The following is a 25,878-nucleotide window of genomic DNA, read 5'->3' as shown; positions in this document are numbered from 1 at the left end:
CCAATGCACGCGGATGATATAATAGAATTTATCGTTGTCAGTGTCGAAACTTATAATTTATCGATTCATTTTAGTAGTAAAATATGTATAGGTCTGTTCACTCATCAGAAGGTTTGAAGATAAAATGCGTAAGCAATATTTCTAGGGGTTGTGATTTAATATCAACATCCTGTATATTATTGAATTTGAATTCAGATTCTGACAGTTACAAGGAATAATCCGTTAATACACTTTCCCATAGTCACCTTAATTAGTTTTCAAGTAATTTGAGCCTATGAGACCACATTAAAAAAAATCAAAATTTATTTCCGCTATATTTGTGACGCTGAAGTTCTACTTTTTCATACAAAACACCCAGTACGTTAATCGACTTTCTGAGTTTGGTACTACTTAGGATTAACTTATTTGTAAAAATGCTTATGCCACCTCTCTTAGTTTTTCAGTTAAATAAGAATTAATAATAGCGCGTTTTCAACTATTTTAAAGGAAGTCATGACATGCGTTTCTTAAAATCCAGGCAACTAACTCCTGACTTGAAATCTTCTTATAGGTCTTTTCTCCGCCCATTAGCTTCTGAGAATATCCCATCAATCAGTCAGAAGACCAAAATTGTTGTACCCAGAAGATATGCAATAAATGTGCGATTTGTTTTGTCTTTGTCGTAGCGTCGCGTCGCTCCCACCATTTTTCTTCAGCAACACAGCCGCGATCACCGTATGAGCGTCGCGAACAAACGGGCATCGCGATCGCGAAACAGACGGAGCATCTTGGTTACGAAATACCAACTTGGCCGCGACCATACCATACCAAACCACAATTAGTTGATTTAGACTTTGACGCTGAACGTGATGCACAACCAGTTGCCAAATCGAGTGAATTGATGCGCCGTTCTGGCCTTATTGGATTAGTGTTTCCGAAATATATCACGAGCTTTCAAACCAGATTTTTTATGGGAATTTTTGATTTTGACATGGCGAGGATGGATCGGAAATATTTTGCAATGGTACGTTTCTTTTTGTCGATTTTTTATTTCAATGATTGTAAGTAATTAAAATTCCGCAATGCAACTAATGAAACTAATAATTGCAACTGCTTAATTAGGAATATATGCTTTTTATTGCTTAATATAAGGATTGTATTAGATATGGCTTTGGAAGAAAATAAGTCAAATATTAAGAATATCCAACGCTTGTCGAATTTAGAGGGTACAGGCTAAAAACTAAAATGGTGAAAATTGTCACTCGAAAAATTTTAAAACAAAACCATTTTGAGATTATTTTGGTTGACTTCGTTTGGACAGATACAATCGATAAATCATTGCGGGTACTCTATAATGTAGAGTTGAGGGTAGTGTAGAGGACAGACATATAACCGGACAGTTCGGTGCTGTGCGTGGACACCTCCTTACCCAGTAATCCATCGCTAACTATACTGTAAGATCTTGCCAAAAAAGGGGGCATCAAACAACAATTTTTACTTAAGAATCAGTAACCACAAAGACAAATCAGGGTCGTACCAAAAGAAAAAAGTGAAAATTGCGAAAATTCGTAGAAGCTATGAGAAACATATACCAGTGAGATTTATGGATGTCACACCTTAGAACTGGATGATTTTATCCTGGTGGATATATCTATCTTCAGCGATCTCTAATTGTAAAGGAAGTTCGGAGACAAATTAATATCGATCGAGCAAATGAATATGAATGCGATAGTACAAATACAGAGCGGAATGGAACTAAAACTCAGTCAAAGAGAGCAAGACTTTCAAAATTTAGGAAAAATTTGGGAACAATGAGAAGCGATTCCTTAAGAGATTTTCGAAAATTTAGTGCGAATACAAGGGGTGCCTACGTGATATTCAAAAAATCTATGTGAGCGAATTTATTTCTTAAAATTTTTTGGAAAATGAATTTTCAGGTAGTTGTCAAAGCAAATTAAACTGAATGCATGTGTGTAAGCGGAGAAGTTTATTTTTGGTCATTGTTACGGTTTAAGAATGTCAATAGAAAATTAGCAACAAGTGACAAGTGTAGAACATCATTTTTCCTTATATCATGTTGTGTCAGATGATGGTTAAATTTTCCAAATTTTGATCAAATAGTAAGCATGAATAACGCTTGACTACCCACGTTTGAGAAAAAACATAAAATGAAACTAAACACCAACAAAAACCAGCTAGAGTAATCACCAAACGCAGAAATTAAAATTGAAAAAAGTGAGGTTAAATTAGGTACAAAAATCAAACATCAATCACTTACCTCAAATCAACCTTTTGAAAAGATGGTTCATTAGTTATTGAGGAGAGGAATTTCAGTTACCGTTTATTTTGGAACGAACTGCACTGCCCGGTCGCACGTACGTCCATGACTTTGTTCTTCTGAATAGCCGAAATTGCTCGTGCGACTTCTGAGACCTGAACGCAAACGACACGATATTCCCGGTATTACCAAATAAAATCGATTTTTAAAAATGCGATTAGTACCTATTTTTAACCGGGTACAATCCCGGACGAACACCCAATACATTTCTATTTAATTAACTTTCGACTCCACGCAAACTTTCCGAAATTTTTTGTATATTTTCGGTGGAAATTTGATATTTCTCGTGAGTGAAACGGGAGAAAACGCGAAGACGCCATTAATACTGACAAGCAAAGCGTTATTGTTTTGTTTTCAAAGCCCGCTTAACCCAAAGCTCGCTCCCGAATGACGTATTAATGTAAAACCACGTGTCGACTTATTTGTACTGAATTTAGTCAAGTTCTGTTTGTATTTTCACATTTTAATGCAAGTATAAGATTCCATACAACGTATGACAACGATCGTTAATATTTATAATTATAAATTTCACAAAAAGTCGGTGTCATACCGAAAGATAAAAAAATTTAGAGAAAATAAGTCATCAAATTTTTAGAAATTAGTGGAAACCCTGGGAAACAAAGTACTCATATTTATGAATATTAAAGCCTCGTGGTTAATAATTTTATACGAAAAAATCAGGGGTGAACCAAATCGGGCTAAAAAGGTAAGAATGCCAAGGTGAAAGTCGTTCTTTGCAAAAGGACGTTTTAAGAAAAACGTAGTACGCTACAAATTTCCCACACATAAATTACAAATTAAAACAACAAAAACTGATTCTAATGAGTGTGTCCATCTCCGATGTTCTATACAAATTTGGATTCAATCAAGACAACATGTTAAACCTGCTGCAGGTAGATATTTCTTAGTAACTGTAGAGCAGTTATATCATAATTTCGTTATATCATTTAGGTCAAATTGGATGAAAGTCTATATAGAAAGAATACCAATGCACATTAAATTTTAAGATATCAAATCTGGGTTGTTATTGTTATTATTTACCGGTTTTTAAAGAGTTGCAACGTTATTAAGCGCAACGTACCGAGATGCACTAATCGCGTTGATGGGAGGTTGCAAAATTTGATGAAACGTGCATTTAAAGCTTGTAATCTGCTATTACCGATGTAGTAGAATGTTAAATGTTTTAAAATTGTGTAATTTGTTTTCGTATTACTGTAAACGTTCCAGATTCCCTTTAAGTATTCTTAATATGCGTTAATTGAAAGCGAACGATTTGATTTGGTGCATAGAAAAGTTCTGGGAGGCAAAAAAACCTTCGCATTTAATAACAACAATAATAATAATCAAAACGCGTGATGATACAGTAAAAGGTCACAAAACTATTGTTATAATGAGTTGTAGGTGGGCACCATCCTTTAACACCACCTTTAAATTTATTAAATGCTTTAATAAGTCACATGAATATGCAACTACATTATTTTGAACTGATTGGTGAATTATCGCAAAAATATTTGACCAAGACAGACAGATCAAATTGAATTTGTTCGGATATTTTTGAAACTGACCGTCAAATTCAATAATGGCAGAATGAGTGATACTTTTTTCAAAAACAGTTGATTAACAGATTAATGATGACACGAATACAGTCTGTTCCAGATAAGAAGGAACAGCATGGGGATCTCAGAAACGGTAATAGATGCAAAATGATTTAAATGGGGAAAAAGTTGGACAATTTAAAGCAAATTAATAATCTGTTTTTATACCGGCTAAATTCCGAATGGTTACGAAGATATCCGGAAAAAAACGAATTTGGCGGTTTTCGTTTTTTACAAATAACTCTTATACGGTTATAGTTAGAGGAATGAAAGTTTTACATTATTAAAGCACTTTTTTGAGAACTGTTTAGCAGTGTTGCCAGTTTTCTTATTAAATCCTTACTTTCGGAGGAAAATTAGTAAACTTTTGATTTTCATATGGGCGTGATATCGATTATTTATATTTTCAAAATCGTCATAAAATTCTCTTTTCAGCCATGTATTACATTTAGTATTTTTCTCAGAAACTTTATGAGTTATAGCCATTAAAGCATTTTTTGATAAGTCGACCATGATTTTGACTTATAGTAATGGTACATATTAAATAAATGAATGCTGTGGAAAAGTATACACTCAAAATTTTAAAAACGAAGAAAAATTACAAATATGTATAGCTCGTTCTTTACTTAACGACCTAATCAGTCACGATGACGTCATCACCCCTCATTCATGTTTTATTATGGTGACGACGAAGACGAATATCAAATGAAACGACACCGTTGACGCTATGATTCAAAACGCGTTGCCTTTTTGTGTTTCAGAGTTAATTTATCCATAAGTTAAGTGAGTTTATTGTAATTTTATGGAATCTAGTCAAATCTAGTAGTGGAAAAAATTGTGTATACACCGTAGTAGTGAAATACTTGTGACTTACAATTAAATACCTCAGCGCTGCATGTTTCCGGATTTAAACAGTTTCAAATTGACAAAAATTATCCGAAAATTTACTGATCAAACGTTCGAACAGGTAATGCATATTCTCATTTTCACCAGTGAACGTTTTACGTAATGGCATAAAACCCTGTGCTCCACGAACAGGGTAGATGTATTTGTATAACCTTAATGTATTTTCCGTGAAAAAGTTCAAAATCATAGAATTTTACGATGTTTTTTTCGATTTTTTTGGGACTTTACATTCTTTTTCTCATACTATTGTAAATATGAAATTATCCTTATTTGAAGACTAAATTTGACCGTAAATATGGGGAAACTCCCACACCCCAGGCTATAATCAATCAACTAAGCAAACACTCTTGGGTTCAATATCTAAGTCAAGAGACTGATTGATGATGACTGAACGATTGTATCCAGGCACCTTTTCTCATTACTTCAAATCGAGTGACAAGAGTGAAATTTATTTTTCTGTTTTTATCTTCCATACTTGAAAGACAATGACAGATACATGATCAACGAGTAGTTGACAGAGTCAAATTGTTATTTTTTCATACATAAGAGTTTTATATGATCTGTGGTAATGCGTGTGGTAATAATTGTGCTATAAGCGACAATATTTAGTGAGAAATTAAAAGCCAAAAATGATAATTGTAGCTGGGAATTTGTTCCCAATAATTTACCGATCATCATCTGGACTCATTTCGAATCGTTTCTACAGTAAATAAAAGCGCATTTGAAATTCAAATTTTCTTCCGTAACGCTTTGGAATTAAGTCACCGCTTTATTACTTCGGAAAACAATACCGAACGTAATCCTGGTTGCTACATTGAAATGAATGCTAAATAGTTAAATAAGATATATTTAGGTTTATGGGGAAACTTGAAAGGTTGGTTGGCTCAATTTGGAAATCATGCAAATTTCGTATACAGGGTGCCCGTTTCTGGAATTCAACCATAGGGACTTCGGTAGCCACAAAAGATACGAGGCCGGTAACGCTGGGATAAAGTTGCGAAGTTTGGAATTGAACAATTTGCTGTTTTTAAACTTAAAAAATTCTGATGACTTTCGGGAGTGTTAAAAAACTGAAATTTCGCGAAAACATTATTCTTTTTTTGCCAGCTTATTTAGCGACATATTTCATAATAATTGACATTCGAAATTGAAAACTTAGCCTCAAATGATCCCAACCACGCACCTTCAATGGCTACCGAGATCCTTATGGTTGAACTCCAGAAACGAACACCCTGTATAATCCTTGAATTGGGTACAACATGTTTCAAACTTCATCATGGTAGGTAATGATTATTTAATCGACACTCCGATACATAATCAAAACGAGTGTGCATGTTCAGTCTCCATATATTTTCAGCTATTACATAAGAAGTCATCTGCTCAATTCGAACCATTGTTCTAGTCTTACGTTGAGCAAATATAAGACAATAGATGGGCCTCTAGGAAATTATTTAGTTTACAGTCACGCACCGTTGAATTCAAGATTATCCATCTTCTGCCTTTAATACGTGTTATTTTTTACACAACTCTGGTCAACTACCATTTTAAGTGAAATTTGATAAGTGACATTATGTCACCGACGATGTCACGCACTGAGAAGTCAAATATTAGGTTGTTCGGAAAGTAATTTCGTTTTTTCCCGACAGAGGATTTAATGGTATTTTTTTGCACTTAACCTCACACTTAAGCCATATAATTTTTATATGCTTTGAGAGCTCATATAACAAGGCTTGTGTGTGAAACATTTCAATTAATTCTACGCAGTAGTTTTTGGTTGGTGCCCTTTTAAATATGGAGAGCGATAAGCAGCATTTTCGACATATCCTACTGTTTTACTACAGAAAGGGTAAAAATGCTGTTCAAGCCAGAAAGAAATTGACCGATGTGTATGGAGAAGGTGTGTTGACAGTACGCCAGTGTCAGAACTGGTTCTCTAAATTTCGATCTGGCAATTTTGATGTCGAAGATGCACCACGTTCGGGAAGGCCGGTTGAAGCTGATAAAGACGCCATAAAGGCATTAGTTGATGCGAACCGTCGAATAACAACACGTGAGATCGGATTGAAGTTAAATTTATCGAATTCAACAGTTTATGACCACTTGAAAGGTCTGGGATTATCCTCGAAGCTCGATATATGGGTTCCCCATGTTCTCACAGAGAGAAATCTGTGTCGCCGCATTGACGTCTGCGATTCGCTTCTCAAACGTGACAAAAATGATCCGTTTTTGAAGCGCATCATTACTGGGGACGAAAAATGGGTTGTATACAACAACGTCAAACGCAAGAGGTCATGGAGCAAAAAAGATGAATCGACTCAAACCATTTCCAAAGCCGATATTCACCAAAAAAAGGTGATGCTGTCTGTTTGGTGGGATTTTAAAGGAATCGTTTTTTTTGAGCTTTTACCGGATAACACAACGATTAATTCGGAAGTCTACTGCCAGCAGCTGGACAAACTGAAGGATGCACTTCAACAGAAAAGACCCGAACTAATCAACAGAAAAGGTGTAGTGTTTCACCAAGACAACGCGAGACCTCACACAAGTTTGGTCACTCGCCAAAAGCTTTTACAGCTTGAATGGGACACAATGCCACACCCACCATATTCTCCAGACCTGGCACCATCGGATTATTATTTGTTCCGGTCACTCCAAAATTTTTTAGACGGTAAAACTTTCATCTCAAATGATGAGGTCAAAAACCACCTCGATCAGTTTTTTGCCAGCAAAGACAAAAAATTTTATGAGCGTGGAATTATGCTACTACCAGAAAGATGGCAAAAGGTGTTGGACCAGAACGGCCAATATATAATTTAATAAAGCATTTGTTTATTATACGAAAACTGTCATTCATTTTCACATAAAAAAACGAAATTACTTTCCGAACAACCTGATACATAGGAAATCATGCACTCAAAACTTTTTTGTTTGCGGTAATGTTACGAGCAAACTGTGTGATTCATGTTCATGAGAGAATGTACGGGTATAGATTTATCGCCTGAGACCTTAATTGGTGTTGGATGTATCCAACAATGCCAGTGAGGGTCGATGATCTGTTTAAAGAGTGAAGTTATAACCTCAAACAACCCAAAGTGGAATGTAGTGGCGCAACTGAAAATTATAACACTTTTATTGATAAAGCAGAGAAGTAATCCTTAATACGTGACTTCAACTTTAAATTCCAACAGATTAAAAGTAAATGCTTCCGTTGGCTTTAAATAAAATCTTTAACTGGTGGTTGATTCACCTGGAGGATTAACGCTTTAATATAGTATAGCAACACAAGCTAAAAGCACAATAATATATATTATTGTACTTCTATACATTTTCAAGATTCCTATTCTAAAACATTAATGCTGCTTTGACCGTGATGACTTTCATTTGCCACCACTGTGTCATCAAAACATATATGTATTTGTGACGTATGTCATAAATATGTTTGCATGTCACAGCCGTCTTTGTTTATTGTTGTTTGTACATGTTTATTATACCATTTATAAAAGAAAGCCGTGGATGCAGTTCGCACGTACGTTATATCTTTTGTCTTCATTTAATGGCGTGAAGAAGAAAAAAAGCAAGGTTACCCACTACACAGTAGTTAATGTTGGCTCTGAGTGATACCGATGGTGGTGGCAAATGATAAGTTAAAGAGACAAAATCAGAGGCTTTTAGAAGAGTTTTAATATCGAGACATAATTTTTACGTTTTTGGAGGTATTTTTCTAAAATCGATGTTTTTCATTTTTGATATTCTGCATTTTCCAATAATTCTCTAGTTATTAATTTTGAAATTGTAAATGGAATATAATCATATTATTGATGATGTAATCAATTCGAATGCACAGTTCAAAAGATTATTATCGAAAATTCTTAAAATAGGTTACTCGTCTCATAGCTAATCGATATCTCGGAGATATTAACGAACGATTTAGTTCGTAACCTCAATATAATTTATTTAAAATATAAGTTAAGCTCCTTTTAGATTATCCAATGAAGCTACTGCACAAGAAATTTGATGATCTAAAAATAAGCTTCCCAACACTAATTGGAAAAACACTGATTCCAAATTTTAAAATTTACTCCCATTCAGTTCCTTGTAATTTTCCCGGAGAAAGGCACTCTATATAGCTTTTTCTTATGTTTGTGTAGCTCTATATCAGTTGTACATATGTTTTAGATGTCTGAGACGTATTGTATATTCTTTTTTTAATTTTTGAAGGTAATATCTCACACACCAGTAAATGGTTCTTCTTCCGTAGCTGACATGAAGTCAAACTCAGGAACATACACATACATATTTGGGAGTGACAGAATAATTTAAGCTTTTAGAAAAAACAAGAGTTTCAGTTTCAGAAAGGTTTCTGTTGGACAAATTTTATTATTGTTATTGAATACATTGTTATTATTATTTTCTTGGATTAGATTGTAAAATTTATTTAACTGGAATATAATCGAAATGTGTTCGTTTTCTAATCAGTGACATACATTCTTCCTCCAAAATTCAACATGTTGTGTAATTTGTCTACGAAGCTTCCAGTCTCAAGCTCCTTGGAATATGATATAATTGAGGTCTATCCGGCTCGAAGGACCAAACAATGATGTGCTGCGATGATGTTTACCGGAATTCGAGATTCATAAAATGACCCACCAAACTAACTACGGACTGGATATTCACATTCGAACCACCTAAATTCGCAGTCTCAGAAGCACTGTTTCGTGTAAAAATATCGAACAACCTTTCTAACTATAGCTGAAGTTTATTGGTATGGAGCAATGATGTGCGTGGTAAAAAACAACATATTGAGAAAAACGAGTAGTTTACGTAAATGACGAGATGGCGAGAGGCGAGTAAAGAGCCACTTTCGAGGCGAGTGGTGTTAGTTTAATGTCTAAAAAAGTGTGTGCGCTCATACTTAAACTTAAACATAAACATAAACAACGCTAAACGACAGATGGCGATGTTGTCACGTAGATTTGAGTCTCATATGCCGTACCTGCACGGGCCCTTACAGTAAATATATAATATTTGCATCATCTTATATAATATATAATTCTTTTGTACATTTGGTAATTAATATCATATATACAAAAGTATTGAAGCACTTTCATAAAATTACATACATCGAACACAAATTTACTTTACAAATTATACATACTTGACCGCTTTCATTATTAGCAGATTGCCGTGACTGATAGATGTGTGTGGTGTTAGATAATTATCTTTGGCATTTCTCGTTATGTTACTGAAAATGTATGATATTAGTTTCGACTTTTCCTAAATCCAACTCGTAATTTAATTTAGCACTTTGCATTATATTATAATTTATGATCAATATCTTCAAGGCATTAAGATTAATGATGGTTATTGCCTGTACGAAGATACACGACCGAAGGAGCAATATTCTTGCCCGACAAGTTGTTCCTTGAATAGGAACAAGTTTCTTTAAGATTCGAAAAGCGGGAGCTAATGAATTGCACAATAAATCTGTCTTTTAAAAAAAAAATGTTAGTGGGTCCCCGAGGAAATCACAGCAAATCGTTTAAAAGTGACGTGGTAGGAAGGTTACGTTAAGGGAGCACCGGATGTTTATGGCCTTACGAGACAATTAACAACTTTCCAAGTATTGTCGGTACTTAATTAATGGCACTGGTACGTTGTATAACCAACATGAACCTGGAATTCAATAAGTAAAAGCCTTTTATTGCTTTCCGCTTATACGAAAGTTATACTTGAAAGTTCAAAAATATTTCGTAGACAACACCCATGTCTTTATCGGTGTAATAATTTACTCATCTGGAATCCTTCATCCTCATTTGGTACCAAAGTTGAAGATTCACATGCGAAAACTCTTCAACCCCAAACTACATTCGCTCATCTAAAGTAATCCTCAGTTACGTACAGTCTGTATCGAGAATATTAGCGCTGGGCCACTGGGATACAGTGGTGATAATTACAAATGTTATACCTACTTTTAAATTATTAACGGAATTTTTATCTTTGCTAGGAATGCAATACCAGGTATTTGCTATATCAGTATAACACATAACAACATTATGTCGAGCAAAGTAAATTGAGCCTGCTTGACCGCTGTAGTTATCGTGAACATGGCCCAGCTATTTATGAGCGAAAGCAATTTCGATAAGTTCTCATATTTCATCCTGCAATCTTCTTTTAAAAAAGCTATAAATTCTTGTGAAACACTGCATGACCACGTAAAATGTTGAGTAATACTGATAAACGAGTAAGTACCATGTTTGCTATATTGGGAAAAACTTGAATTATCGCTGATGTAAAAGGTGCGGAGATATAGAGTGGTATCTGATTACATCCTGTCTAAATTATCAATTTATGTAATTTAGTGATAATGATTATCCCCGGCAAATAAGGATAATAATACCATTATGAAATTGAATATCAGCAAAAGTTATCCATCTTACATTCACCATATCTCACAATAAAAAATAACGTAATTTTAATTCCATATATGGCCCTGTTAAATTACTTAAATTGGGAGGACAGTAGGCCATCTAGATAAGAAGGTTTACTTAATTCTAATATACTTAAAAAATTTCGAGCGTAAAAAGTGCGGGAATCTATTGCGGGTCTATTGTGTAAAACGTGTAAATTTACATTAAATTGAAAACTAGATTTCGAGTTTTAAAATAAAAAAAAAAATTAACCAAATTCTGGGGTGCTTTTAGTTCACGCCCTTGAGGGAGATAATAATATTGTTTTTCCACAACTAGCTTTAAAAGACACTATTACTAGATGTGTCGAACGAGAATGAAATATGCTTCCCTGACTTTTTTTCCAAAAGAGTTGAATAATAGGTTAATGATGACATATATAGCTCATTATTTGCCTAAGGAGCCAATCGGCCATCGTCCCATCTTCATCCCCATTATTGTTTCAATTACGGCTGTCATGGAAATGATTATCAAAAGAAAGGCCACCGTTGATGCTATGATTCAATGCTCGTTGTCTTTTTGTGCTCCAGATAAACTTTACATATGCTTTATTTAGGTGAGTTTATTGTAATTTTATTAAATCGTGTCGAATTTAGTAGTGAAAAAACCATATGTACCTCGCGGTTGTGAAATACATACTTCTGACCCTCACGCGTTAGGTCTTACAATTTAAACTTGACGTTCGTGTCATAATGATGTACTTAACAACCTTGGTGCATAATATATTATTACCACAATTAATAAAAATAAAATATTATATAGCAAACTATGGATAGAAACCAAGTTCTGATTTATTACTTAAGTACGAGTAGCAGACATCTCATTATCATAAAGGAATATCTTAAGGCCAACTACCGAAATAACTGGTTTCTAGCAGTTACGTATTAAATGTCAAGAAAAAACCATAATATGCGATTTAGTCCATTAAATGTGGGCTAATTTTGGCGGAAGAACTTAATATAATGGAGTGTAACTGTTAAAATTATGCACTCCATTGTGTTCTTTTCTATTTCTTTTATCCCTGAATCAAAGTATAACCTTGGAAACCCTGTATGAAAACCAAATAAATCTGGGATTATTTAATCCTTGTTAAAATTAACTCACACCTCAACAAATTCTTAGACAACTTCTTCGTTAATATTTCATTGCTGCGGAAATCTAGTTTAATCTATCAACGATGTTTCAGGATTTATCAATAACGAAATGTGATTTCCTGATTTATTTTTTGTAAATGCCAACTTATTAATTAATAAATTCATAAATTTCCAATGTCTGGGTTTAAACCTTCATTTTCGCCTTCAGTAAATCCGCATTGATGATTTATTATTCCCCATGAATACAGTCAAAATTGGATAATTCGAGTTTGATTGATTTTGTATTTCTGATTTGTACACATCTGCTTTTTATAGCAACAATTTGATTCATGCAGAATAGTAGAAACATGGAACCGGTTAAGAAATGCACAGTTTTCTAGAATGATTGAGATCATGTAATACGACACGAGTCAAATAAATTTGCATTGAGTTTCATGTCTTCTTTTTTGCTATGTGACGAATAAATCATAAGAAAATGGCTTACATTTGAGTATGTGCAAGCTACGTTCTCTTTTTGTAGAATTGTAGGAACCATTGTTGTTGAACCATTGGATAACTATGTTTGGAAACGAAGGTACCTGCTTTCGTCATGTAATTAGTTGCGAAACGAAACGCGTATAGTCACCGATTTTGATCAAGAAAACGGTCTCTTTTTTTGTCAAAGTTAGAAAAGTTCGAGCAGTGATGTTTTATAGACGAAATTTCCGTTTTCGGGCACCTGCATTTATACAAAGTGTCTCTGAACACAATGCCATAAATTCAGTCACGTATTCCAGGTCTCAAAATGTGACAAATACTTCAAATAAATATATATCAAACCGCGCATCGTTTTCGATATACAGAGTGTGAAAGGTTGGTTTCCAAGGATGGTTTTTTATTAATATTTTAAAAACGTTGCGAGATCAATTTAGGAAATTTTGTACCTTATTATAACTTCTGAATCTCTATAGAGGAATCGTCACATTTATTCAGGGACGAGTAGTATAGTGGGTAGTGCTTAAAAAATACCTAAACTTTTTTGTATTTAAATTTTTGACGATTTTATAAAAAAAATATTAAATTTAAAGATTTTTACATAAAAAAGATACTGTTGTTGAAAGTCGAAATCTCCAACAATTTTCGATAAAATTGAAATCCAACAAATCGGTGGATGTTATATTTTATTAAATAAACTTCAGATTTAAAACCTTTTTTTATTCATGTTCTTTAATAATAATTGCAGTTAAACATTGCTCAGGCGACAACGAAAAACTATCAAACATTATTAATAAATGCTGTTATGCACGGAAATGTAAAAAATATTTTTTTGCTTCATTTCAAAGCCGACTATATTTTAAATATGGTGCTTATTTAATAAAACATAATATCCGCCAATTTGTTATATCTCAATTTTCTCGAAAACTATTAGAGATTTCGATTTTCAACAAGCGTACCTTTTTAATAAAAATCTACAAGTTTAATATTGTCCCTCTAAAATCTTCATTAAGGTTAAGTAAAAAAAAAGTTTAGGTAATTTTTCAGCATTACCCCCCATATTACTTGGAAAATGTGACAATTTCTTTATAGAGGTTCAGAAAGAGCATAAAAAGTTATAATAAAGCATAAAATTTTATTAATTTATTTCAAAATATTGATAAAAAAATTATCCTCAAGAACCAACTTTTCACACCCTGTATATAGAAAACGAAGCACCTTTCGATATATGTTTATATGAAGTTTTCGTCATGTTTTAAGACCTAGAATACGTGGTTGAATTTATGGCCTAATGTTCAGAGACACTTTCTATGTGTAGAACTTGGCACAAAAATGAAACGAAGCTATTTAACACCAAACTATAAAATTTTTTTTAAAGATTCTAATATTGTTTACTTAAATTATTATTTGCCACCACTATTGCTATTCCTAGTCATGCCTTTCTCATACACGCATTTAAATAAACACAAAAGATACAGGGTGACCATTAAAAAAACTCAAGGAAGCGTTGAAGCATATTTTGAATAAATTCATCTGCTGTTGAATTTATTTGTCAGTTGTTTGATGGTAAATAGAAAGTACCTTATTCGACACCCTACATATATGGTTTTCTGACTATTGCGAGGTTTTTTTATTAATCACCCGTTATAACGTACATGTCAACTACATCCTGCTTTACCACTTAGGGTAGCAGAATTAATGTCATAGCTTCCACTTTCATCTAAATTCATATAATAAATGAAAATATTTTAAACCAAACTTGACAATAATTTTGGCACAGCGGTGGCAAATGAAAATTTCATCAGTCAAAGCAGTAATTTTTCAACAATCTTTAATCTAAGTAAAGGGACTTTGAATGAGTTAAAGATACGAATTTCGATCGATTATGTACTGGTATTAAAAAGCTTATATCCAAATTACTGTAATATACATTCTTGGCATATGAGATGGAAATCGTGATTTCTCGGATAAGCTCAATCATGCAGCTATTAATCAACGATCTGCCTCAAGCTTTCGCAGTTGACTATTTCTTATTTCGCCCTGGCCATTTCTCATTTCCAAAGGCTCCAAAGAAGAAATACATGAAGATTAATCACGAATTAACATCAGTAATTAGTAATTATTTTCATTCATGAATTGATTATAGTTTTCACTTCGTGTGACGATTTCGATCAAGGCTAAAACGAATTGCAGAATATTTCATTGAAATTCTATAGGCATGTATCCACTTCTATACAAAAATGACTTGAGTACAAACTTCGTTTATGTTAATTGCATCAAGGTTTTTATGGCACAACTTAACTGATTTTCCAAAAGAAATGAAATGCCATGTTCAGAGATTTTTTTTTTGTCTGTAGTACTTTAATGCCGTTAGACGGTGAAGTATCTGGTACGTGTGCATTGTGGACGTGCGAAAGGGCCTTCGGCTGCACTTGAACTCTTACCCCGAAGGTCCTGAAGTGGGCGTCATAAAGGAAAAATTTAAAAAAAATTTAAAATTTTGATATTTGCAGTTAAAGATATGCTGGAAAAAATCTGAAACACCCCTGTCTATGACAATTTTGACAGCCCTCTCTAGAAACAAAGACGAAGCGCGGCGTTGCCATGTCGTGCTTGTAACCAAAATCTACAATTTATACAGGAAGAATAGAGCAATAAAATAATTTATCAAACCCACGCATACAATTATAATTATTCCGCAAGGTATAATATAAATACCTGACAATTTAACTGCTTAGTGGCACTAAATTGCAAAGGTTTAACGAATATTTTTAGAGTCATGGTTTGAACTTGACATTAATATGCGATACAGTGTAAAATTAAAGGTTTTTTGTACCAAACCACGTTCTTTATGGTTTTTAATCTCGACGTTAAATGTCGTGACATTAACCATTATGATAGTGCATATGTGTTCTTTGGGTTTGGCACGTTTTTGTCTAACCGTATCATCAAAATGGAGCGTGATGCATAAAAGAACTACCGGTAATAGAATCCTTGAGAAAAAACTGTGGTAATGCATTTAGAAGATTGATTGGGAGATAGTTGGTATTTAATGAGTTCTAAATTAACTCGATGTAGGTACTATATATGACAACTTCCTTGAAAACAAATTTGCTAATAATTGAAAGGATGTTCGTCTTAAATATTAATGGGCTTTCAATGCTAATTGAACAAAATTCGTTGATATAAGGTTATTTTGGCCTAGCCTTGCAATAACATCTTATCTCATATGTGATCATTTTCCTATTTTAACGCTCGATTTTTCCTCGCTATTATGGACAGACTCATATAACGAGCATTCCAATTCGACAAATAAGGCAGATCTTAAATATTCGCCTTGGCCGAGAAGAAGTAATTTCAAAATTTTACTTTCATGTGCAAATTAAAGTGATTGATGAGTGAAGACGCAGGAAAAATTAAATTGAATGCTCTTCATTACGTAACACAAGGAAGATCCGGTTGTACCGGAACCAAAAAGGTGCATTCGCAAATGACGAGGTCGTTGTGGCAGTTCAAATCAACGTAAATAATGTTAATTATTATCGATGATGACTCTATTTTTTCCATATATAACCATATAGCCTTGACTTCCTTAATTACCCGGCCATTATAAAGCAAGTACCGAAGATATGATGCGTGTAATTTTAATCATAAAGTATCAGCGTGATTTGCAATTTAGGGAGGATGAGTGACCTGGGAGATATTTGCCTTAATTATGTTTAAGGTACTGCGTCTTTGTTGGTAGACTACAAAATTAGGTTTTGTCCTGTGAATTCGACATTTTCTTCCACCGGGTGGTGCTCTATAAGGTTTCCATGCTGCGTTGTGTGTAAGCAACCACGTACATATCAAACTATTTTATCTTTAATCTTTAGGTTTTAAGTGTTTTTTTGTAGCTTTTCCTTCGTCTTGATGCTCAGAACCAGCAAAATCTTTCACTCACGTCCAAACTTTCTATTATTTATCCAAATTTGGGCGACATCGCGGAAACACGCATTATTATTAATAAATTAAAATAACGCTATTGTTACGTTTAAACTATTTATTTAATAAACGTAAAAGGAAACAGCCTCAACCTTATTTAGCATTGTCTGGTGGCCATTGAGACGATCGCCATTGACTGCAATACATTATTATCTCTTTCATTCTTTCTATATGTACTATCTCCGCCGATATTACGGTGCAAGGCGGGTTTTACATAAGTAAAAGGTATACTGTAAATAAGAAATAATTCGATTTTATCGAGTGAAATGATTATACGCTATAATTATTATTAAAATTTAATCACACTTCCTGTAAGATAATCTCAAGAAATCTTGCTTTACGGACGCTTTTCTTTGTAGTGAAGGTATAAGTAAAAAGTGATGTAGCTAAAAATATCGTTTATGACTATATAGTTCATTCATCAGTATCCATCCACATCAATATGGCTTAATAATCACGTAATCGAAAAGAATCGCATAAATAAAATTACACAAACACTTGCAGGGTGCTTAAACATGGCAAGTTGCAGTTAATAACAATTTCAGGTAAATTGAATCCATCTCCTAAAGAAATTATTTTTATATGACTATAACACACGGAAAAAGTGTTCTTGCTAATTGGGGAAACGTGCGAATTTCACAAGTGGTTTTTCAGGAAGTTTCACGCAATAGAGACAAGAGATTGAGGGTAGAAAGTTTTTGTTGCTATATGCAAGTTTCAGTTAATAATAATAACGAGTGGAGTGAAATTTTGATATTAAGCGCCTGTATACATCATTAGGTAATTTAATTACGAGTAACTGTAATGATTATACGCGAGTAAAAGTGCCACTGATACGTGTGGGCCTCAAATCTTAGAAGTGCATTGTTGAATGATACGGAATTTGCCAATTTTGTAGATAAACTCCCTTTTTGAATCGTTATTTTTAGCTCTTAATGAATGATTTTGAAAGACACATTATTCTGGGAAAATTCAAGTCTCTGTAATTAACTAAGCTATGGATAGTATCAGCTGAAAACTGTTGTTGATTGGCAAAATTTGTAATTCGCACCGCTGTATAACACTGCTTCCGTCACACCGCACAGATGTCACTGATGACGACGTGGGTCTCTTGGGGTGAGGTTATCCACGGCTTGCCTGGATATAGTGGTCCAGTGCTAATATTGTACTCTTAGGCATTAAACAAAGACAATTATTTTATTTGAATGATTGTAGATTAAGGTGGAAGAGTTTTCGCACAACATTTTCTCATTTCATCAAACACGCCTCCCCACGCCGCTACTTTTCAACCATTTAAATTGAGAATTGTCATATTTTTAATCAACTGTTAAAATGGTTTCGCTCCTTTTGGTCTCTTCCTGAACTCTTTAAGGATCTATCAATTTATACACAATAGATTGCTAATTAAAGTTAAACGGTTAAGTGTAATCAATAGCATGTCGCCCCCAAAAAAACGCGCTAATGGTCTATTTGAACTACCAAACAATCGATCTCAAATTACCACCTATTCGGTGAACCACAATCAATCTCCTAAAACCAACGTGAACTTTTGTTATGTAAATGATTAATAGGAAGTCAAATATCATGGTTTTATGAGGCAAGAAGCTACATTGTTGCTATTTGTGACATTTATAATAATTTCCGTGTAGGAGTATTGAACTGTATTGGTAACTTACAAAAAAGTCATTATAATATTGAGATCAATTAGCCGACAACCTTCAGTAGCGCCTATCTGGGACTTCGAGTTCATTGTTAACAAGACGAATGTTTACTTTGCAATTATTGTTTCAGGCTCTCATTTTTTGGTTAATCGCCTTGGATGGTTGCGAAAGCATTATGGTGGAGTTTGGTACAAGCAAAGGTATCATCCCCCCAAAGGAGCCAATAACGCGAAGCAGCAGCCTTCAGGTATAGTTTATACGCCTTGTTTTCAGCGAATTTATGCCACCTGCCAGGTTTCATAATTGATTGAAATTAAGCAAACATAATTACTTAGATTGCCAACATGCTTCCTATACTGCACACTTTCTTCTTTTTGTTTATTTCAAAACCGAGGCAAATATAATAAATTAGTGCTACAATTTCTTTGCAAATTTACTTAATTTTCCAGCCAAAATCTATAGTACCGAGAAGCCCAGCCCCAGTGCGAGAAATTCAAGAAGACATTCCCAACCCTAACCCCTACCAAGCACCAATTCCGCACCAATACCGCACCAAACTCTACTCGTTCCAGCCAAACCCTAATCTCATCCTTGGAACTCCGTTGGATCAAGTCTATACCCCCAGTTTGCAGAAGTACGAAGTTCACAGGAAGCAGTATTCCAGGACGCTGGGTCCAGATTATACGGGACCCCACATCTTCTCAAAACAGGAATATGAGTTCCTTCCAGCTTCCAAGAAGACTACACTGCAACCCTCTGTTAAATACACCGAGAGGGAGCTTCAGAATCGGGTGAAGGCGAACCAGAAGCAGAAATATGTTCCTCAAATTGGGGTGATTTATTCTTCGGGTGTTAGGTATTATGTTCCGCAAGTGATTTACTTTACCCCCAATGGGGAAGCAGGGGCTGATGAGAACTCGGTTTATGATAGGAACGATGAGAAGTATTTCGTATATAATGGGCATTAATAGAGTTACATCCGGTAAAATCAAAGATATTAATTGAAAACAGTGTATATATATTGGAATTTTATAAAATTACTTTCCAGGGTAAGTCATTGATAAGTTGAATTTTGTGGAAAATGGGAAAATAGACCCGAAAAATGGGAATAACACTTAATCTAGAGAACTGAATATTCTGTGCCATAGCTGCTGATATGAAAAGATATGAAGTTATCAATGAAAAAACATAAATAATAAATAAAAGTAAAAACTCTTTTTTCTATTTGAGTTTTTCTTGACAAAATAATGGCGAATGTTTTACCATCCAATTTTCAGTTCAAGACTCAGGTTTTCTTGACAATATGGTGGCATATCCTTTTCATTGTTAATATGAAACTTATTATTACACATTGTAAATTAATGGAATGCTTCCCGATATCCTCATAATTCATATTATTTGACTATAACAATGAATAAGTTACTTAATAGTTTTCAATTGCAATTTTATTATATTCTTTTCACTTACTTCCCACTTCTTTTATCTGCTGCTATTTATGCTATTTACCTTCAACATGTATATACTTAGTAATTATTGTACAGATACTCCTCCGACATGTTTTATGTTTTAGAATTTATCTTTTACCAGTACATAATGTCTTCTACTGTTCTTAAGCAAAGATTCATTTTGTTTCAAATCGTAAGTTAGTTTATTAGTTTTTATTTTTTACGTTTCATTTTCGTATTTTTATATATGTATATACCTATCTATTATTTACCTAATAAAATACGTGTTATAGTTTACTCGATTCAAAATATGAAGTTACATAAAAAAGTATCCGTTTTAAATAGCCTTTTTAGCAAAAAATTCTGATAAATCTTAAAAAATAATATTTATTTCTATAGTACATATTAAGTATCACTCAGTAGTATAAAGGTTTTTGAATATGGACAAAATTTAAAATATACTGTAATAAAGAAATTAGGGAATTAACACGTTATTTTCTTGTGATTTCCCTAATTTGAAAAGAACTCATGGGAAGATGGCGCTGAAACAACCAAGATGGGCGCCTTCGCTGTTAAACAGAAGAATTTGAAATATATTGGGAGATGAGGCAATTTATTGCGGCAGGAATTTTGGGTAAGTCCCATTTCAACGATTTTGAGCAGCCCTTACAATGTTGAGTTTTAGAATCGTTGCACATTAAATGACTTTCAAAGGATCAATTATTTCATGGAGCTGGCAACGATGCCTCCCCAAATCCGAATACATATCTGTCGCATTTACATGTGTTCAGGAAACAAATGCAAAATGTCGTGTTGCCATTTCTCTGCTTTTTCCTACATTTGAAGAAAGACTAATATTTTTGTACAGATTTTCAGGGTGCTAAAATGTCATTATTTGCATTTCCAAGTTCCATTCTCACATACCTAACTGGTCATTAGTCTGCAATCATTACACTTAATTAAAAGCCAACAAGGAACATTATCTCTATTTGGGAAAATAGAATGTGATGGCGCAAAAATATCCCTACCCTCCATAATACCATCGGTTTCAGACCCATTCTAACAATATCTTTCTTGTAATTTGTTTTTATTTGCGACATGCAGTACACGTTCTCCCTTTCGTTTTAATTCTTCACCAAAATGCGTAAATGGGTATGTAAACTAATAATTATCTATTTGCTCATATTAAAGTAATTTTTATAGATCTTCATTACGTATCTAGCGATCTTCGAGCCACTAGGACTGTATTCGATATCAACGGATGTGAGTAATAAAACACATGAATGAAATATCATGTAACCAACTTATTTCTTATTACAGAACAACTACAGTTTCAGCTACATTATCGACTCAGAGGGGATCCTGAGCCAACACACCGAAGAGTCTCGGAATGACGTGATCAGTGGATACTACAGCTTTCTGCAACCCGATGGTATCATCAGGGTGGTTCATTACAGAGCGGAACCGGGAAGAGGGTTCCGAGTGTACATTGCTTTTAGAAAAATACCCCGTAAGAGACATTCAAAATGTTAAGTTGTTTATGCGTTATTTTTCAAAGAGTGATTTAAATCCACTTTTACTTTTTTAAAGTGGATTATTATTACGGTTTCTTCAGCTTTACGTAAGTCTAAAGGTCACTTGTTTTTACAGTGAGACACTTCTTTGTTAACGTTTTAGGGATTGTTGCATCGGAGGTCGATTGGTGAAATGTCATCAAAGTTGCGCTTTTATGCCTCTAGCGATGGGTTTATATTCCATCGATGAATTAAAAAAGGCATTTGTCGAAGACTAATTTTCTTTTTTTTAGATGTTCTCAAGGCCCTTTTAAAATTTCCCAGGGACTTTCAGCATCCAATCAGATTGTCGCAGCCTCTCAGCACCATCCCAAGAAAACTCCTCGGGACCTAGTTGCCAACAGAAAGAGCGGTTGGAATTTGAAATGAGTGTACTTTCTGCTCTCTTTATAAATAATGTAATAAATTGATAAGCAAGGAATTCGTATATGTAGTTCATAATTAAGCATTTACTTTAGAACCATATCATTCTCATGGTAGCTTATGAATGCACCATTACGGCTTAAAATAATCAACTAATTCCCCTAGTTAAATAAATTTATAATTGAAACCTCATGTAAAATTGGAAGAATATAAATTTCATGAAAAAATCTGGCCAATATGGCGAAGGCAAACTTGCGTGCTTTATGCGCATATAGTTGGTTGCCTAGATACAGTGATTATTGCTGGGTCTTATTACCCTAGAACAATGAGCATATTTTCATAGTTCATATTGATTCTTATATACTATTTCATGAATGGATTTATCACTAGTGTTGTTAATTCGAAGGTGACAAATTTCACAGGTGTAGTTATATGCATATGTATAACCGACTTTTAAAATGTTTCTGTTTACAGCGACATCTTACAAATGCAGTTGATACTAAAGGAGAGTAGATATCTGAATACCTGACGGAAGGTTGGTACCTAAGTGGTACATTACTGTAATATAGGATTATGCGTTGGCAACTCAAATCATCGCGAATAGATGACAGCACCTACCAGTATCAATTGACTCAATTCTGTATTATCGACCTAATTCTTAATTCTAGGTTTCGGCCGTAAGACCAGAAATCCTGCCACGCCAAGAAATAAAGTTTTATAAGTGCATCTAGGCAGATCCCGGAAATTTTCACTAATCACATATTTTATCCATGAGAGAAAAACCAATCAATTGGTGCCAAAGTGAAAAGGAAAAAATAGGTAGAAAATATTACGTATTTTGCTTGGCGAAAACGTAAATTTACTGCCTCAGTTACTTCGATCCGGCTATGAATATCGCTGCGGCAATAAATTTGCCACTTTTTCACCATGTAAAGCAAATAATTATTAATTTCTGAGATTTTTCTGTGCACATCCGGAAAATTCCTAGATGGTTTATGCCCGCTTAAATTCAATTTCCCTTTTTTTCTAAATCACTATCGTGATGAGAATTATTCAGCTTAAAGTACTTATTCGTTCATCCGTACATTCTCATTAAGCATATGTTTAGGTATGAAGGTATTTTTTACATACCAAAGGCCTACCATCTGTCGTTCTTCATTATTTAAATTTTTGGCCGAACTTTCATATGCCGCAATGGTATTGAAATTTGAGAAAATTATAGCTAATAAACTCAATGGTAACATTCATTAATAATGCAGATAGGAGACTTATTAGAGACATTAATGTGTAGCTGTGATAGAGGAGTCTCCACTGTCTCGTATTTGAACAGGTAAAAGTTGTCGCATCTTCCTCCACCATGAATGAAAGTCTTAATTTTATTTTAGAGGCCACAGCTTATTTTTTCCTCTCGCTGATGAATCGATCCTCAGGTGAGAAGAGTTGAGACAAAAATACTCTTTTTAACAAAGAATCTTCTCTGCAACTTTCCTCTCGTGGTGAGAGGCTGCTCTTGAGCAGGCGGTGTGGTGACGCCAAGGCCCCCCTGGCCTTAGCAGCGCACATTAGGGTGTTTACGCAAGAATTGGCCAAAATTGTGATGAATGTAACTTTATGGAAAAATACCTATTCTGGGTGAATTTTGTCCATGAATAGTTAAGGGGTCTAGGGAATCTGCAAGTTAACGAGTTTAATTATTGCCGAATTGCTTAATTAAACAGAGTATAACATATTATCATGGAGATATTTCAGGGGGCAAGAGTACTCTGCAAAATAATTAAAAAAATACTAATAAAGCATTGGTCAAAAACGCACCGTTTTTCAATATACAGGGTAGCAAAGTTTCACAATTTTCCTCATATTTTACGTTTTTCTCACGTGTGCCTAGAGTTAAATTTTTTAAATTTCGCACACCTATTTTCTTTAAGACCCTCTGCAACAAAGTATCAAAATCGTCAGTAATCATATATAGGGTGTTATGTTTTTTTGGGTCATGTACTATTTTATGCTTTGTATCTTTTTTGGAGCACCCTTTATGAATTGTAATACTAAATTCAAATTCCCTCTTTAATTCTTTAGCTTTTCGGTCTCTTGCAATATTTTGATATCTATAACCATTTTCGTAGAATTTGCAAAAATATCTCTCCGTGCAAATTAAGAAAATCCAATCCAGTTATTCCGGTTTGGAATCTAGGATGCCATGGCTGGGTTTCAGCCATTTTAATGATTTTGTTTTCATATTTGACGTTTCGCATTTTCAAAAATTTAATTCAAGACACACGTGAGAAAAACGCAAAAAATAAGAAAAAACGTGAAACTTTGCCTTCCTGTATATCGAAAATGGTGCGTACTTGATTACGGGTTTATTCGTATTTTTTTATTATTTTGCAGAGTGCTATCGCCCCCTGAAATAACTCCATGGCGATATATTACACCCAATATACAGAGCGGCCCTTTCGAAACTCCTCTTCCTAACAACTTCTCTCTTTATGAGTTCATGGAAAAAAGGTCTATATAGGGTGAAGTTCTTCGTTGATTTGTAAAGGGATTCCGGAAACTGTAGTTCATCTAAATATTGAAACAATTAATCAGCACAGTAAGCACAGTAACAAAAATGGATCAGAAATAAATATGTAGTGCGTTTATAGTGGTGCAAAATGTTGTTGAATGGTCAAAATCAAAACCACATTAACTATACATATACAATATACAATATAGTCTGTCCCAGAAAAGGATGAACACCAGGGGGTCTCGGAAACGGTAATAGATACATAATCGCTTAAATTAGAAAAAAGTTGCGCAATTTAAAGCAAATTAATAATTTATGTTTTATACCGGCTAAATTCCGAATGGTTACGAAGATATCCGAGAAGAAACGAATTTGGCGGTTTTCGTTTTTTACTTTTATGCGGTTAAAGTTTGAGGAATGAAAGTTTTACCTTATTAGTACATTTTTTTGAAAATTTTTTAACAGTGTTGTTAGTTTTCTTGTTAAGTCTTTTGGAGATAAATTGTTAAATTTTTGATTTTCATATAGGTGCAATAATAACGAATATTTACATTTTTAAAATCGTCATAAAGATATATATTATATATACAAATACATATATGTATAATATGTATAGATATTTTTTCTTGTTTTTTTGTGTGGCCTATGGCAATGACTAATTTTTTCAATACTTAGATGAACTATAGCAGAGTTGCGAAGTCGGTTAAACTGTGATTAGCAGCAGTTTTACTGATTCCTGAGACCTGTTAAATCACTTAATTAGACAGCGTCCTATTACAAACCCATTTTCCTCAAAACGTTTTCGTTTAGGACTTTATAGAAAAAGATACTTCCATCTCTAACGTCATCTTTAACAAAAATTTTCCATTTAGCGCATTTCCCTTTCGATTTTCACCTTTCTGATTATTAAACTTTCCATCGTCTTCTTCTGGTTCTTTTTCATATTCGTCATAGATAACACCCTCATTACTACTGGCCTCCAAATTACTCGTGATTAACTTTAAGTCATCGCATATCATGTAACCATTTACATGATTCGCTTGTTTTTGGCGTAAAATGAAACTTTTGATAGTCTTTTCGAAATTTAACTTGTGGAAAAGGATAATCACAGTGTTCACAAGTGTAGATACTTTTTATTCCAAAGACGCATTCCTGCTTCTTCAAATGATTAAGAAAAGAATCTTCCCCCCTAAACTTAGAGCACTAGTGAGTTTTCTTTTTTTCTGAAGATGATTCCTCATCTGCAAAATATTATCCATTTGTTGGTCGGCTATGCTCAATTTAGACTTCTCCCTTTCGCGTTTCTCATGAGTAACATTTGAATAATCGCAACAGTCGGAAGTTGGACTTTGCTAAGAGCTATGGAACCCTAAGCGGATTCTGTATTGTTCCCTTTTCTCAAACGCCTTGAGATACTTATGGCATTTCTACCGTTTTTCTTTGGTCCTCCCGCATATAATGTAAACTGTGTTATTGTGGGAAAATGTGGCAG

General features: G+C 34.0%; 2 protein-coding genes across 2 annotated transcripts; both read left to right on the top strand.

The window, feature by feature from the left end:
* The first annotated feature begins 715 nt into the window (after positions 1-715).
* GV1 lies at positions 716-20,423 on the top strand. The gene is made up of 3 exons (XM_066389452.1): positions 716-1,003; positions 18,629-18,745; positions 18,948-20,423. Exons 1-3 carry the CDS (start codon positions 881-883, stop codon positions 19,464-19,466), a joined length of 759 nt encoding a protein of 252 aa, XP_066245549.1. The 5' UTR covers positions 716-880; the 3' UTR covers positions 19,467-20,423.
* A 573-nt stretch (positions 20,424-20,996) lies between these two features.
* On the top strand, positions 20,997-21,929 carry LOC136410846 (cuticle protein 18.6-like). Its single transcript, XM_066393204.1, has 4 exons — positions 20,997-21,095; positions 21,147-21,206; positions 21,264-21,453; positions 21,751-21,929. The coding sequence occupies exons 1-4, from the start codon at positions 21,084-21,086 to the stop codon at positions 21,849-21,851; spliced, it is 363 nt and encodes a 120-aa protein (XP_066249301.1). The 5' UTR covers positions 20,997-21,083; the 3' UTR covers positions 21,852-21,929.
* The last annotated feature ends 3,949 nt before the right edge of the window (positions 21,930-25,878 follow it).

Source organism: Euwallacea similis, chromosome 1 (assembly GCF_039881205.1).
Source record: "Euwallacea similis isolate ESF13 chromosome 1, ESF131.1, whole genome shotgun sequence".
Lineage (NCBI taxonomy): Eukaryota > Metazoa > Arthropoda > Insecta > Coleoptera > Curculionidae > Euwallacea > Euwallacea similis.
The sequence above is the reverse complement of the archived record's forward strand: the minus strand, read 5'-3'. Positions and strand labels throughout refer to the sequence as shown.